The following is a 14243-nucleotide window of genomic DNA, read 5'->3' on the forward strand; positions in this document are numbered from 1 at the left end:
CAAAGTAAAAACGGTACTGACGTGTGCCTGCGGTCTTCCCGTGAAGCCATGTACCCTCCCTCCCCACCTGGAAACCTGATCCTGAGTCCCTGTCCCGAGCGTGTTCTGATGAAAGTGTGAACGGCGACGGCGACAGCGGCGGCGGCCCTGCCAGGCACTGACTGGCTTCCCAGGTTGGGTCGGGTAGCTAACATACCTAGGTAGGTAGGTAGGTACCTTCCTTGCCTTGCCTCGCCTTGCCTTTACCTCACACCTTGCGCCTCACGCCTCGCGCTTTTCCTTCCATGCCTGCCTGAGGTAACAGAGCTGCATCTGCGTTGCACAGAGAACTGGAACTGGGACTGGGCCTTGGCCACTACCGCGTCCGACGTACCTTTCCTTTTCCCCTGCCATACCTTTCTCCCCTGCCAGCCCGCCTACCGACCTGTCCTAACTGGCTAGGCCAGACCTTGACTCCTAACTGGTACCTGTTCCTTCACCGTGTTCCATCAACCACAAACTTCACTCACATACCTACTGCTCCTCCTTCTCCTCCTCCTCTCATCTTTTCCCCTCTCCCACTCCCACACTCCCACGCCCACCCCCAAAACCCCTATCCCTTTCTCCAGGCCTCATCGACCCTATACTAATGAAGCCTGTATATTGAGATCGTTTACTTTTGTTTCTTTCCTCTCTCTTTTTGTCTCGTCTAAAAGAACACTTGGAGGAAAGCACAACCAGTTGGCCTGGCTGCGAGCGACTACCGCGTTGGATCCCCCCCCGGACCTGTGAGATCGGCCAGACGAGAGCTCTCAACGCTACGCTACGCATTGCGCATCACAGCACCCACATTGAAACCACCCACCGCTACGCTACGCGACCACACAACGGCCACCGAGTGACGGCAGGAGAAATCTTTCCATCGCCCCAACGCCCATCGTCCGTAGCCCAGTCTGTCCCCCCGACATTCCTTGACCTCAACACCGACCATCGTCGAACCCTCCTTTTATTTTCTCGAGCACCCAGCCGCCATTTTGCAACCGACTGGCTGGTCTGGCGTACCTTGTAATACCTGGAAACTCGCACACGACTTCCCCCCTTTCGGCCGTTCGACGAACATTCCTTAACAAAGTGCCCATCGAGCCCCTGTTCTGCGCTCCTCTACCCCGACCGACGACCCATCACAACTCTGCCCACCCTGCTCGAAAGGTGCGCAGCAAGCCCCGGATAGTCCGCAGAATCCTCGCTTTGCTGGGAAAAAAACAAAAGACACTGGGAATTGACGCAACACTGTGCCGTCAACCCCCCACTTCGATCCCCGACAGAGAATACGAGACGTCGCCGTCTCCAAGCTGTCCACAATTCGTTGGGTCCAATTCTTCTCCGCGCATGCCCATTGTCATCCGGGACAGTAGTGCTCTCAATCTGCCAACCGCTGCAATCCATCGGGAAAACTCGACTGTCACAGGATTTCTCTGATGAGGTCCGGCCTAGATAATTGATAATGTCAACTAGATCCGATCACTTGGCCGTTGGTTACCCACCCCAATCTGCCACACAGACCCGGTCGACTTCACCGACCACCAACAACACATCCCCCATCGACTCTACCGCTGGTTCATCGGTCAGATCTCCCTTTGGCCTGCCAGGCAGCTTGAACCACTCCAGCAAGATGGCCAGCGCTTCGCGATCAGGGGCTGGCTCTCCGTCGCACGAGATGCCCGGTTCCAGCAGGTTGTTCTCCAAGAGGTACGTGTCTCCATGTCCACTCCCGCCCGTTCTTTGTAGTCTCCGTTGCTGATTCTCGCTCTTCAGAGCCCGAGAGATTCAAGCCCAAGAAGGCGTGCCTGGATTGCCGGTAAATCCCTGGGGCGGTCCGCCGACGAGCGGCAACTCCACGCCCCTCCGCGAGAACATCCCCGAGTCGCCGACCGATGGCTTCCCTGACTTTGCCCAACTCCCAACCCCCGACTCTATGCCTCAGGCGAGACGCGCCCGTGCTGGAACTGTGCCCTCGCGATTCTCACCCGGCGGTGCAGGCAATGGTTTGCTCAGCATCCCCGCGATGGCTCCCAAGTCGTCGCGGCCCACGCCATCTCACAGCCCGTTCAAGTCCCCGTCTCCTGGCCTCGAGCCGGCTGACACGGCTTCCAACAACTCGGCCCTGCTCTCGCGTCTCCGTGCCGGATCAATGCCTCAGCGGAGTCCTTTTGCACAGATCCCGGGCACCAGCTCGCCGTTTGGGCCCTCCATCTTCAGCAGCTGGAACCCCACTGGCACGGGTCGCGATCGAGGCATGACACTTGCGAGCATCGCCAGCATTGGCTCAACCAATGGGCCAAGCTCGCCAACCCAGTCCCAAATCTCCAGAGAGGGAGGTGGAGAGAGCGATGTTCACATGCGGACGCTGGATTATTTGGGATTGGCCGAGACCCCGCAGCCACCTCGCGCGCAGTTGGCAACGCCGTACATCCCGAGCTTCAACGACTTTACTAAGGCTAATCGTTTCCGCTCGTACTCGGTCAACAACAAGGACAAGTATGCTGACGAGGAAGAGGATGATTTCGAGGAGAACATGACCCTTGAAAGCCAATACGTCGCTCACCTCCAGGACCAACTTGCCGCCACCAACGCCGCGATTCACAATCACAACCTGGCCGTGCAGGCATTCGCGAATCAAGCCACGCGCCCCCGTGCCCGAACTGCCGGCGTTCTCGACACTCCCGGTTCTCGTCTCATGCGCACCTATCTCTCGGGCAGCGGGTTGAGCAATGCAGTCCCTCCCGCCGAGATCCGCCTGCCGGACGAAAAAGAGTTCGACGACCTCCCTCAAGCTGTTGCCGCCATGAACCTTGGACGGTCTAGCAGTCGCAATGCGAACCTCCTCAATGCGGAAGACCAGGGACTGGAGGGTCCTACGAGCGCTCTCTGGCTTGGTAGCATCCCCACTTCCACCACGACGTCGACCCTTACCGAGATGTTCAAGTCGTACGGCCCAATTCTGTCCGCTCGTGTCCTCACACACAAGAACTGCGGTTTTGTGAACTTTGAGCGGATGGAGAGCGCCATCACCGCAAAGGCCAGCATGAACGGGAAGGAAATCTTCCCCGGAGCCGGCCCAATCCGCATCAACTTTGCCAAGCCTCCATCTGCTTCGAACACTCCCGGCCATGACGGTGTTTTCCCTTCGCCCAGCCCAGACCCCTTCGCAAAGAACCAGGACAATGCGCAGAACGCGGTCTCTGGTGCTGCTGCCGATAACACACCCGCAACGGCCCAGTCGGCCAACTCTGCTCCCATCCTGCCTCCCCTGTCGGAGATGACGAGCGACATCATGCGGATTGTGAAGCAGTTCCAGGCCTCGGATGAGGATGCTACCAAGATCTCCCGCAGCCTCCAATCCTCCATTCAGTTCAACAATTTCATTGATGAAATCCCCCCCATTCGGGAGCCGGCCCACACCCGAGTTCACGATGCCCCGAGACTCAGGGACATCAGGAAGAGAATCGACAACCAGAGCTTGTCCCAGGCCGAGATCGAGACCACTGCTCTCGACATGCTGCCTGAGATTGCTGAGCTGGCGTCTGACTACCTCGGCAACACTGTCGTGCAGAAGCTCTTCGAGCACTGCTCCGACGACCTTCGGGACGCAATGCTTGCCGAGATCGCTCCTCACATGGCCGAGATTGGTGTCCACAAGAACGGTACATGGGCCGCCCAGAAGATCATCGATGTTTGCAAGACCCCTCATCAGATGTCCTTGATTGTGGAGAACCTTCGACCTTACACCATCCCCCTGTTCCTGGACCAGTACGGCAACTACGTTCTCCAGGGCTGCCTCAAGTTTGGCTCCCCTTTCAACGACTTCATTTTTGAAACCATGCTTAGCCGGATGTGGGAGGTCTCGCAGGGCCGCTATGGTGCTAGAGCCATGCGTGCTTGCTTGGAGAGCCACCATGCTACCAAGGAGCAGCAGCGGATGCTCGCTGCCACAATCGCCTTGCACAGCGTCCAGCTCGCAACCAACGCCAACGGTGCTCTTCTGCTGACCTGGTTCTTGGACACATGCACATTCCCTCAGCGCCGGACGGTTCTGTCGCCCCAGCTTGTTCCCTTCCTCGTCCACCTGTGCACGCACAAGGTGGCCTATCTCACGGTGCTAAAGGTCATCAACCAAAAGGCCGAGCCTGAAGCGCGGGATACCATTCTCAAGGCTCTCTTCTTCACGCCCAATGATCAAGTTCTCGAAGCAATCTTGAGCGACCACGCCTGTGGCGCCACGTTGATCTTCAAAGTCCTCACCACGCCCTTCTTCGACGAGAGCATCCGCAGCCAGGTGGTGGAGAACGTCAAGAACGTTCTGGTCCGCATCAAGGCTCAGCCCGGTCAAGGTTACAAGCGCTTGATGGACGAGGTTGGTCTGTCAACTCGCAACAGCGGTGGAGGCAGCCGCGACCATTCACACGGCAACTCCAACAACAACAGCAACAGCAACAGCAGCAACAATGAGCAGCGGCAACGACCGTCTTCTCGCCAGGCCAACATGAGCAACCACCACCAGCAGCCTGCTCACATCAACAAGCAGTACTACAACCCATTGAACACCTCTGTCAACGCCTCCAACTACGAGCTGGGATTTGGCGGTCAACGCAACGAACCCGCCGACGCGGGTATGCCTCCCTTCCCCCCGTACGGCGTCCAGAACCCAATGTTCAACCCGTCAAACTCTCCGATGCCGACTCCCGCGAATCTGCAGCAAATGCAGTACCAACAGAGCATGCTCAACCGCGCCACACCGCCCATCAACAACTTCTTCCCCCCGATGCAGGCAGGTTTCGGAGGCTACAACAGCCCGAGTCCATCAATCGACCAGTACCGCAGCCAAAACTTGGCCAACGGTAGCCCCATCCAACCCCCGGCAACTCAGCTCCCTCAGATGCCGCCCGGTCAGGCACCGTACGCACCTCCTGGATTTGGTATGAACATGGGCATGTCAGGCTACGGCGGCTACGGAAACATGGGCGGCGGTATGCAGAACATGGCGTATATGCAACAGGAGCAGGTCAACGGAAGACGTGGCCGAGTAGGTCAACCCTCGCCCACACCCTACCTGCACCACCAGAAGTAGAAGATGTAGCTGACGCGAGGAAAAGAGATGATTCGAACGCCATTTGTACAGACAGATTGCTGGTCAGAGACGGTCTGACTGGCTCATGCCGCTCTTTTTGCTTGGTAAGGAATGGCTTGGTATGGGATCGGCACAGGAGTTTGGTGGATCTGGATCGTCATGTAAGAATGTTTGCAGGAGTACACGCCGCCCAATGTGTCAGGAAAATGCACAAGCCACTCCAGATGAGGAGGGGGCCATGTCTCGATGATAGACAGGGCAACATGACGCTGCCCCCAATAGTGGTCACAGCAACGAGAGGGTTTTATTTTCGTTTCACCGGGGCTCCAGCAGCTCATTGTCTCTTCTTCATCCTTCCTGTTCTTCACCTGGAAGATTTACAAACTACTATTACTACCCTCACCTTGCTTGCGGCGTGGTATATAGAAACGAGTGGGCGGATCTCCTGGATGCGCCCTCCTCCCCCTCGCGAGGAAGTCCGACGGGAAGAACAAAAAGACGTCCCGCCAAAAAATTGCACAACTGTTTTTGATTACGAGTCGCATGGGAGTACTCTCTTGGAGGCGAATTGTTGCTTGTTTCTCGAGTTTTTGTCTACTTTTCTTCCTGTAGAAACCTTTTTTGGTTCCCTTTTTTCTTGGCTTTTCCTTTGGGTCTTTCGTTCAGCGGCTGTGACGACACAACCGTTACATCACCTCGGGAGCAGCTCATGCTTTGGTGCACGGCTTGGGTTTGTTTACTTTAGATAGCATCATGTTAGTACTTAGCATTGGTCGTAAAAGCTAGTTGATATTCCTCACCTCGCTCGTCCTTGCCCTCGTCTTTTCTCTTGCCATGTTGCCATCGACCGTCCCGTCCATCCCGTCCATCTCCCTGTCCTTTGGTACCAGCACAATCTGGTTTCTTTCTACTCAAGTGAACGCGAAGGCTCATTTGCATCTGCATGGTTACAAGATCTGACTGGTCAGGCCTGCGTGGGGACAATGCTGGTATAGCTGATGCGGCTATGGCATTCTACTGTTGATGAAGTTGTATTTCCCTCCATTTATCCCTGCCTGGCAGGTTGCCTAAGTCGGCCTCCAAGCCCAAGTCTCTCTCTCGCTCTCTCTTCTTCGCTCCCTTCTTCGCTCTCTGTCGCTCCCTGCCTCCAGAAAAATAATAGACGTGAAACTCTTTCCTCCTCCCTGCCCTCTAAACGACCGGTTTCCTGGCCCTTGGTCCAAAAGAGAGAAACTACGAGAAAAAGGGTATGGTGTATGATACAAAAACAAGGCAGAGAGAAACTGTAGAGCGACCCGCCTTTGTGCTTTCCTTTCCTTTCTTTACCCCGCTGCTGCTACAGGCGGTGTAGCCAGATGCCCGTTGTAGAAGCACACATCTTGTCATGTCTGTCTGCTTGCTTGTCTGCGTACAATCGCAAACCACGCAAAAAGGATTTCGAAAAAGGGGGCGGCGGCGACGGCGGAGGGGTAGAAAATGGGCCAAAAATGCCTTCCCTCATGCACAAAAGACATGTGCGAATTCTGCTCCCTCGGTAGCCGCTGGGATTTCTCCATAGGCCGCCCCATTGCCGGTATTCTTCCATCTTAATCGCAGATGTTTGATTCCTCCGAACTCCAGGGTCGTTTCTTGGGAATCAGCTGAGGATAGTAGTGAAGACTAGTAAATGGAGGTATCGATAATGTGCAAAAACCACACGCGTTACTTTCTAGTGGTGGGGTATTGACACGTGGTTGGTGTCGAGGATAAATATTATTTGGTAGAGGATGTATGTAGCCTGGGCGACTTATGGAGCTGACCTAGTCGATATCCATGGTGGTTATGTCGTCCTCGTTTGTTTCATTGGGGACCTCCTGCGATGACTTCTCACCAAGGCTGTTAATCGGTTCAGGGTTATCCTGGGTGGTGGTCGCAGGCGTAGGAAGATCAGCTGGGGGTTCAACAGACTCAATCTTAATAGAGGATGCGTCGCCCTCGATGCTCTCGGTGCTGTTGTAGTCATTGATGACTTGGCCGTCCTCTGTATTCGGGGCAGATGCATCGGCGTCATGTGGCCCGGTTCCCAGCAAGCCCCTGATGCGGTTGGACATGGCCTCCATCTGGGCGAGCATGGCGCGTAGGCTTTGCTTGTCATTGACATTCAAGTCACCACTCGCAAAGTTTCCAGCGCTACCGAGCGCCATGATGGAGAGCATGGCTGGGTCGGCATTCGTCTAAAGGCGTGTCAGTGCAAATGCTAGCTGGCAGTCCCATTAAATCTCAACTTACCAAGAGGGCCTTCGTGAGATCGTCGAGCTTGCTGGTGGGTTGGCTGGAGGCTAACTCAACCAAGTTGAGTACCGCCTGCTGCTCTGCGAGCGAGCGAGCGTCCAGAGGATTGCTGGCCGGCTGTGGCTTATCAATAGCTGAATGTCGCGAGCCGGAGACATAGCCTGCGCCATCCTTCCGAAGCCTGCACATGTTATCAGAATGTTGGGCACCCAGGGAATGGGACATACTGACTGTGAAATAAAGTCGAGGACAACGCCTTTGGCAGGCACTTTGTAAACACGACCAAAAGTCTTCACATCGCTCCACCCGGTGTTTTCGTCCTCGGATTCTTCATCTTCGATTTCAATGAAGCCATTGTTTCTCATGCCGCGGCTGAAGGCAGGGGTAATGGCAGGGGCCCCTTTAATCTTCCGGAAACGGTGAGCTGGTGCAAGCTGATCGGGCAACGTGGCTAACAGGTCGTCTGCGTGCACCGGGCAACGCCATGTTCGCACAACAGGCGGGATTGCCAGAGGAGGATCTAGGCAGTCTAAATGCCAGTGGAGGCCACAGAGACTGCACGGAATGATGGCTCGATTGTCGGCAGCTGGATGTTGGCAGTTGTGGCAGAGGACGGCAGAGCCATCGGCGTCCCGAACTTTGAAGAAATCGGGGGCTTCCTCGTACCCTTTCTTTCTGTGGCGGTTGTCAGCTGACACAATTCCTGACCATGGTGACAACCTCGGATGTCGGGATGGAACGCCTCTGGTTGATGAGATGATCACCGAAGAAATTTGTCACTTACTTGGGCTTAGCAGGCACCACCACATCCTCGTACTCGCCCTCAGGGCCGATTTTGACACCCTCAAAATAGATCTGGACACGCTGCGGTAGTTTAAAAGCTTGGGGATTCGTCTTCTCCAGGCTATTTAGCAAACCGCCAAAGGGACCCTTGTGTTCGGGCACCCTAATGGGGTATCTGTTGCTGAAACAAACGTTGCAAAACCACTCCTCAGGGAGCGTGTCGCCCAGGCCAAGGTCGACACACTCGAAATGGAACGATCTGGAGCAGTTCTCGCAGCAGACGAGATCCCCAACACCACCGCAAGCTGAGCAGTAGTCATCATTCTCGTCCTGGTGGCCTGTTAGTGTTGCGTTCGTTGAGGCAATTTGCGGGAAATGAGTGGGAGTGGGAGTACAGGCTGGGCCGGCAAAAATGGGAGGTCGGGACTGGCCGCTAAACTCTGTGTCCCCCCCGGAAAGTGCGCCTTGGCCTCCGGAATCCATACCCTTTCGCCGAATGCCCTCGTCTGTCCCATCATGCCATTCTGCCTCCAAGACCCGCGCTGCGTGCGCTTCACCGTGAAATGCCCCCAAACAATTGCAGCCTTGTGGTACGAAAAGAACGAACATGTAACGTTGGCTTACCTGGTTCGTCGGGCCTCCATTTGCGGTAGATGCATTGCCCTCACCGCTTGCACGTGGTACACCAGCTGCGGTGCCGCTCTTTTTCTTCACAGGCCTGTAGAGATGCATTAGTATCATGTTCTGCTTCATTTGGAGCGTGAATTGGGATGGAATTTTGAGTGAGGATGATAGATACGATGGGAAGGCTGCCGTGCGACGCTGCCCGGCCAGCCAGCTCACAGCTGCCACCCTCACTCATCTCGCCATGCACCACCACACATCAATGTGAAGGCGGTAAATCAATATGCACCAAGGGGTAGAAGGCTTACGAAGTTTTGATGCGTAGACCAGTCCGCTGCTTCTTCGTTGGGCGAAGGTTCGTGGGTGTCGCGGCCCTGGAGCTCGCAGTTGGTGTGGCGTCTCCGATGAATGACGGCGCAGTCGGTGAGCTGGTATTGTCGATCTCATCGTGTGTCCTCTTGGCCGATCTTGTGGTCCTCGTGCCCAGATTCAAGTTGAGACTCGGGTTTGGAGCGGGCGTTCGGGTCGACTTGCGCAGATTCACCGCTGGCGAGGACGCAATCACGGATCCGGCTCTGCCTCTCATGTCTGATCCGCGAATGTGGCTCTCAGGCTGGGGAGTCTGGCTGATAGTGTTGTCGCGTGCATCTCTCCTGCGGGCGGTGGTTGCATCGTCGCTGGCCAACACACGGGCTGCCTTGTCCTTGTTGGCGTTCTTCTTGCCAGTCGCTTTTGTTGGTGCTGTCGTCGACAGGTTGGGGAACATGGGCGAAGAAAGTCGACCAGGCATGTTGCTAGCCCCTGCAGCTTGAGATGCGTTTGGGGGGAGGGTGGGTGAGTTTGGGTTGGATGCGTCAGACACACTCGTCTTAGCAACGAGGGATCTGCCGCGTCTCTTCATTGGCTGGGGGTCCGTTGGCGGCGGTGCGCTGGTCGTGGTCTCGGTATCGGCCCCAGCAGCCGTGGCAGCCGTCGTGGCACTGTGACGGCGACTGTGGCTGGCCCCTCGAAATCCCGCGGGAACGGGCGGAGAGCTGGGAGAAGGCGAGTCGGGAGGCAGGGACGGCGATGCAGAGAGCTCCGAAAGGGACGAGTCGCTGCTTGCAGAATCCCTTCGGATGCGCTTTCGTGAAGGCGTCATGGTCGTATCCGCCGCCATTAATGTAGACTCATCCATTTCAAGGGGCGATTCTGGTGCCTTCCTCCGCTTGCTGTTCTTTTTTGTTGGCGTTGTCTGGAAATGGTCCTCGGGCTTGGCAGGATCGAGTGAGAGAAGCTTCCCGTAAGGCGCTGCCTTGGGTTTGTGAGGGGTGAAGCGTGAGTTGGTGGAAGGGGGCACAAAATAGTAGCAAGCCTGGTTGTCCTTCTTGCCTTCTTTCTTCTTCTCCTCGATAAGGCGAGAAAATTCGTCTAGTGTGTCTTCGTCGGCGGTTTGGTTGTAGACGTCCTCAAACATTGTCAGGAAGGCTGGGTTAGAAGAATTTTCGTCGTAGAGGGTCCTCAGTGCCCACGCAGTGGGATAGCGATAATGCCGAAGCGCCTCGTCCACCGCGACCTCCACCACTCTGTCGACCGCCTCCTTATTCTCAGGTGTAGATTCCAGGGGCTGCATTGCGTCGCTTGACGGTGCCATTTGCGGAAGTGGTGGTGAGGAGCGGCGTGCTGCTGAGGCGCGCGATAAGCTCTTCCGCGGTAGTGATGAGGATGCACGATTCCCCGAGTTCTTTCCTGCGGCTGCCTTGGGCGCGTAGTCCTCGTCCTCTTCGTCGTCGTCGAACCCTCGGGCAGGAAGAGATTTTCTGGTCGATTTCTGAACCACAGCAGGAGGTGAAGGGAGTGGCGGAGGAGGTGTCTCTGAACGCTTCGCTGCCGGCGCACTCGCGGCCGCAGCAGAATTCGCTGAGCTCGACTTCAGAATTATTTTCCTAAAAGGCACGACGCCATCTTGACCCTGCTTCTTCGTTGCTACTGCCTTGGGAAGCGTCCCGAGGGGCGCCATGTTTTCCGTTACGCCGTATCGCACCAACCCAGCCTCCTCAAAGCTCGGTTTGCTCTGCACAGTCGGCTCCAACCATTTCTGCAAAAACGTCTTGGACGCCTCGCCCGTGCCATTCGCCTTTTTTGCCGAGTCGGTCCCTCCGTTGGTGTGATGCGGACTAGAAAATCGCGACCGCGTGGCTCTCGTGCTCGTCGGCATCATAGCAGCTGGGCTCTCGATGGCCCCTGACCTCCTTGCCTTCGACCAGACGGGTAAACGCTCCGACTCGGACGCCTGCAATCGCGTTAGTTCGTGTCTTCATACTGTAACGGGGATTTACTTACTTCTATAGTCTTCGAAGGCATTCAGCGATGCGTTTCGGGCGCGTTCCCTCCACTTGCGACGCGATGGACTTGGGAAGGAGGGATGGGAAAGAAAAGGGTGTGAAGCCGCGGGATTGACCTCGAGGATTTTCGGAGACAGCGGACGGGGGGCTAAGAGCTACAAAGCTACCTCCTACCTAGACTTACCGTAAGACTGGGTGGCGGGCACTGGGGGCTACGCGGAGCCCACGGGTAAGGGGACGGGGGCGAGTCACAGTGCTCTTAGGGGTTCTTGGCTCTTAGCTCAGTGCCACGACACTACCTAAACTCACTGTTGGCCCTGTGACTTACACACTCTTTGCTGCACGTTGGCGTCAGTCTACAATCTTCTCCCATAAAATAAAAACAAAATAAAACCACTTTGTCGAGCCAGATTGATATATCAAGTGCTTCACTCAATGATGATCTTTTACGCTGGAACACATTGACGGCGAAAGAGACCATTTGTTGTGATCTCGCCCTGAGCTTTGGAGACCCGACTTTGCCTTACAAGGGGCTGGGTTCCCCAGGGACTCACCAGGTTCGCCATCTGTCGAGGCGGGTCTTTGCCGCATCGACGACGACCGGGGGCAAGACAGGAGACCTCTGGAATTGGGCAATCTCGTTCCACCCATTCTCGTTTTTGGCTTTCTTCACCTGGCCGACCGACTCATCTGGCGCGTTCGGTCTCATCGGCAGATGCCTCTGCGTTGCTCCGTTTGTTCTCAGACATCATATCATCACTTTGCCATAAGCTATGCACCGGGGGAGGGATGAGAATTTCCTTCTCCCACCCATTGGCGGAGTCACTCGGGATTCGGTCGGGCCAGGGGGATACGCGCAAAGGCATGGTATGTGAAGTGCATGCATATGACTTGTCTTTGTTGGGGCTGTTGCATCAGGCTTCTGACCTATCCTTTCCCAACCAGCATGTCGAAGGCCGCTTGCCTCCTTGGGAACTACCTCAGGCGGCAGATGAGGTAGGCTGCAGCTCCTGTCGAGCGAACAGCTCCTCGGCATTCCGACAGACATCTTGCGAAGCTGGCCATTCAGCCAGCCAGCGTTGGCGTTGGACAGCCAGAGTGAGCGTTCCTCTTTCCGGCCTCATCCTGGCCATGGCCTTATCGTTTGCCCCAGGAGTAAATCACACTTTTGACTTTCACGACAAAAAAATTGTGGGTGCAAAATCGGGCCGCCCCTTGCTCCTCTCATTGACAGTCATTGCCATTGTCCACTCTCGGCTTACTCCTCGTCGCTACCTTCCGAGTCTTCGCCGCCCGCCGCAGCAGCCTTCTTCGCCGGCTTCTTCTTCTTCTTGTTCTTGCTCTTGCTCTTTCCGGTATTTCTGGAAAGGGGCTGCTCGAGGATCTTGAGGACCTCCTCATCCTCAATCTTCTTGTCCGACTTGACCTTGCTGAGGTCCAGAGCAGGGGGAGCACCGAGCTTGGTGATGCCGTTCTTGGTGATGGCTACCGGCTTATTAGTGAACTGAAGTCTTGCAATTGCCGATGATAGGGGTCTTACCAATCGTCGACAGGTAGCGGGCAACAGGGGAGTTGTCCTTGTCGCCAACAACCTCGTACGCACGGAAGACGTTGCCACGAACGCACTCGACGACACCAGACTTGGCGTCGCGCTCGTCCTCAAGCTGACGCAAGCTGAAGGGGAAGGTTCCAAACTTCTTCTGGACCTCGGAGAGGATCTTGCGGGAAGTCGGGCGCTTCAGGCCGTAGTTGGTGGTGGTGCGGCGGTGCAGAGTAGTTCTCTGATCGAAGGACTTGACCTTGCCAGCGCCCAAGCTCACGCCCATTTCAACGCCCCAAACCTCGCCGATCTCGGGAGTGCCATCGCCCTTGGTGCCCTCAGCGGGAGCAAGAACAATCTTCTTCTTGCCCTCGATCTCGTTGCGCTCAAACAGCCATGACGTGGTGCTCTCAACGAGGTTGCAGTCGTAGGCCTTGACAACCTTCTCGAGCAGGCTAGTGATCTTGGCCTGGGTGGGAGCCTTGGCGGAAGCGGCCTTGGCCTTCTCCTCGTCGGTGCCGGAAGCAAGCAGACCAGGAGGAAGCAACAAGCGGAGGAACAGCTCGTTGGCGTAGTAGTTGGCAAGAATCAGATCAGCGGAGCGACCGGTGATCTCCTCGCCAGCCTTGTCCTTGGGGGTAGCGACGATAGTGTCGCAGACAATAGAACCGAAACCGTCGATCTGGGCACCGAGCTGGATCTTGATGGGCTCGCCGGCCTGGATCTCAACGCTGGCCTCGGCCTCATCGGAGGTGAGGGGAGTGTAAGGGGTCACGAAAGAGGCCGGGGAGATGGTGGTAGGGTGAGAGAAGCCTATGGAACGCAATTGGGGTCAGCGAGGCTCGAGACGAGCAGCGAAAGCCAGAGACAGACCCTTGTTGACCTTCTTTCCACGGTAGACCTTGGCAAGCTCCTCCTCGAGAAGCTTGTCACCCTTCTCGCAGATGGTGACGATTTTCTCGCCGGGGACACAGAGCTCGGCGACGGCAGCCAGGACCTTCTCAGAGATCTGAGCGGCGGTCTTGTACTTGGTGAGAGTATCGGGGTTGTTAAGGGTGTAGTCTGGTACACGGTCAGCTCTCTGTTCAAGTCCAAGGTGGGTAAGGTATGCAGCTCGAGTCCGGCAAGTCTCGTGAGCAACGAGGCATCCTGCTTTGTTTGCGTCGGGTCGTGGCGGGGTAGCAGCGTGGGCTGTTTTGGAGCGTGACGCAAATGCAGCAGGAGCAGGAGCAGGAGCAGAGCACAAGTAGACAGGAGCAGTAATGACGGCAGCAGAGGGCAACAACAAGTAAATGCAGGCACTGACCGATCTCCTCCGACATCTTGGCGGTATTTGCTGAGAAAATTGCCTAAAAATCAAAGGTATATCTCAACGACTGTGATGCACTGGTCCAGATCTCAAAGGAGCTGAACTGATGAATGTGCGGGAAGATGCAGTGCAAAGTTGGTGTGTTGGACGTAGGTATTTTGACGACAAATACGTCGATTTTCAGGGCGGGGAAGGAGGGGCTCGCTGCTGTTTGTGGGTGCTCGGGCAGGTCAAGCAGATGCAGTTCCAAGGTCCAGTGCCATGTACCTGTGGTGGGGCATTTGC

At 56.1% G+C, this 14243-nt stretch overlaps 3 protein-coding genes across 3 annotated transcripts; 1 reads left to right on the top strand and 2 right to left on the bottom strand.

Moving 5' to 3' along the window:
* Positions 1 to 1483: 1483 nt before the first annotated feature.
* On the top strand, positions 1484 to 5138 carry EsH8_IV_000431 (uncharacterized protein; the record flags this gene model as incomplete). Its single annotated transcript, XM_083265321.1, has 3 exons — positions 1484 to 1728; positions 1795 to 5062; positions 5133 to 5138. 3 exons carry the CDS (start codon positions 1484 to 1486, stop codon positions 5136 to 5138), a joined length of 3519 nt encoding a protein of 1172 aa, XP_083124216.1.
* Positions 5139 to 6906: 1768 nt separating this feature from the next.
* Positions 6907 to 11128, bottom strand: EsH8_IV_000432 (uncharacterized protein; the record flags this gene model as incomplete). The annotated part of the gene is made up of 7 exons (XM_083265322.1): positions 6907 to 7320; positions 7376 to 7559; positions 7610 to 8053; positions 8163 to 8491; positions 8786 to 8879; positions 9094 to 11057; positions 11108 to 11128. The coding sequence occupies 7 exons, from the start codon at positions 11126 to 11128 to the stop codon at positions 6907 to 6909; spliced, it is 3450 nt and encodes a 1149-aa protein (XP_083124217.1).
* A 1239-nt stretch (positions 11129 to 12367) lies between these two features.
* Positions 12368 to 13971, bottom strand: EsH8_IV_000433 (peptidase M24, structural domain-containing protein; the record flags this gene model as incomplete). Its single annotated transcript, XM_083265323.1, has 4 exons — positions 12368 to 12594; positions 12650 to 13462; positions 13523 to 13711; positions 13956 to 13971. The coding sequence occupies 4 exons, from the start codon at positions 13969 to 13971 to the stop codon at positions 12368 to 12370; spliced, it is 1245 nt and encodes a 414-aa protein (XP_083124218.1).
* Positions 13972 to 14243: the final 272 nt, after the last annotated feature.

This window comes from Colletotrichum jinshuiense, chromosome 4, assembly GCF_051148585.1.
Source record: "Colletotrichum jinshuiense chromosome 4, complete sequence".
NCBI lineage: Eukaryota > Fungi > Ascomycota > Sordariomycetes > Glomerellales > Glomerellaceae > Colletotrichum > Colletotrichum jinshuiense.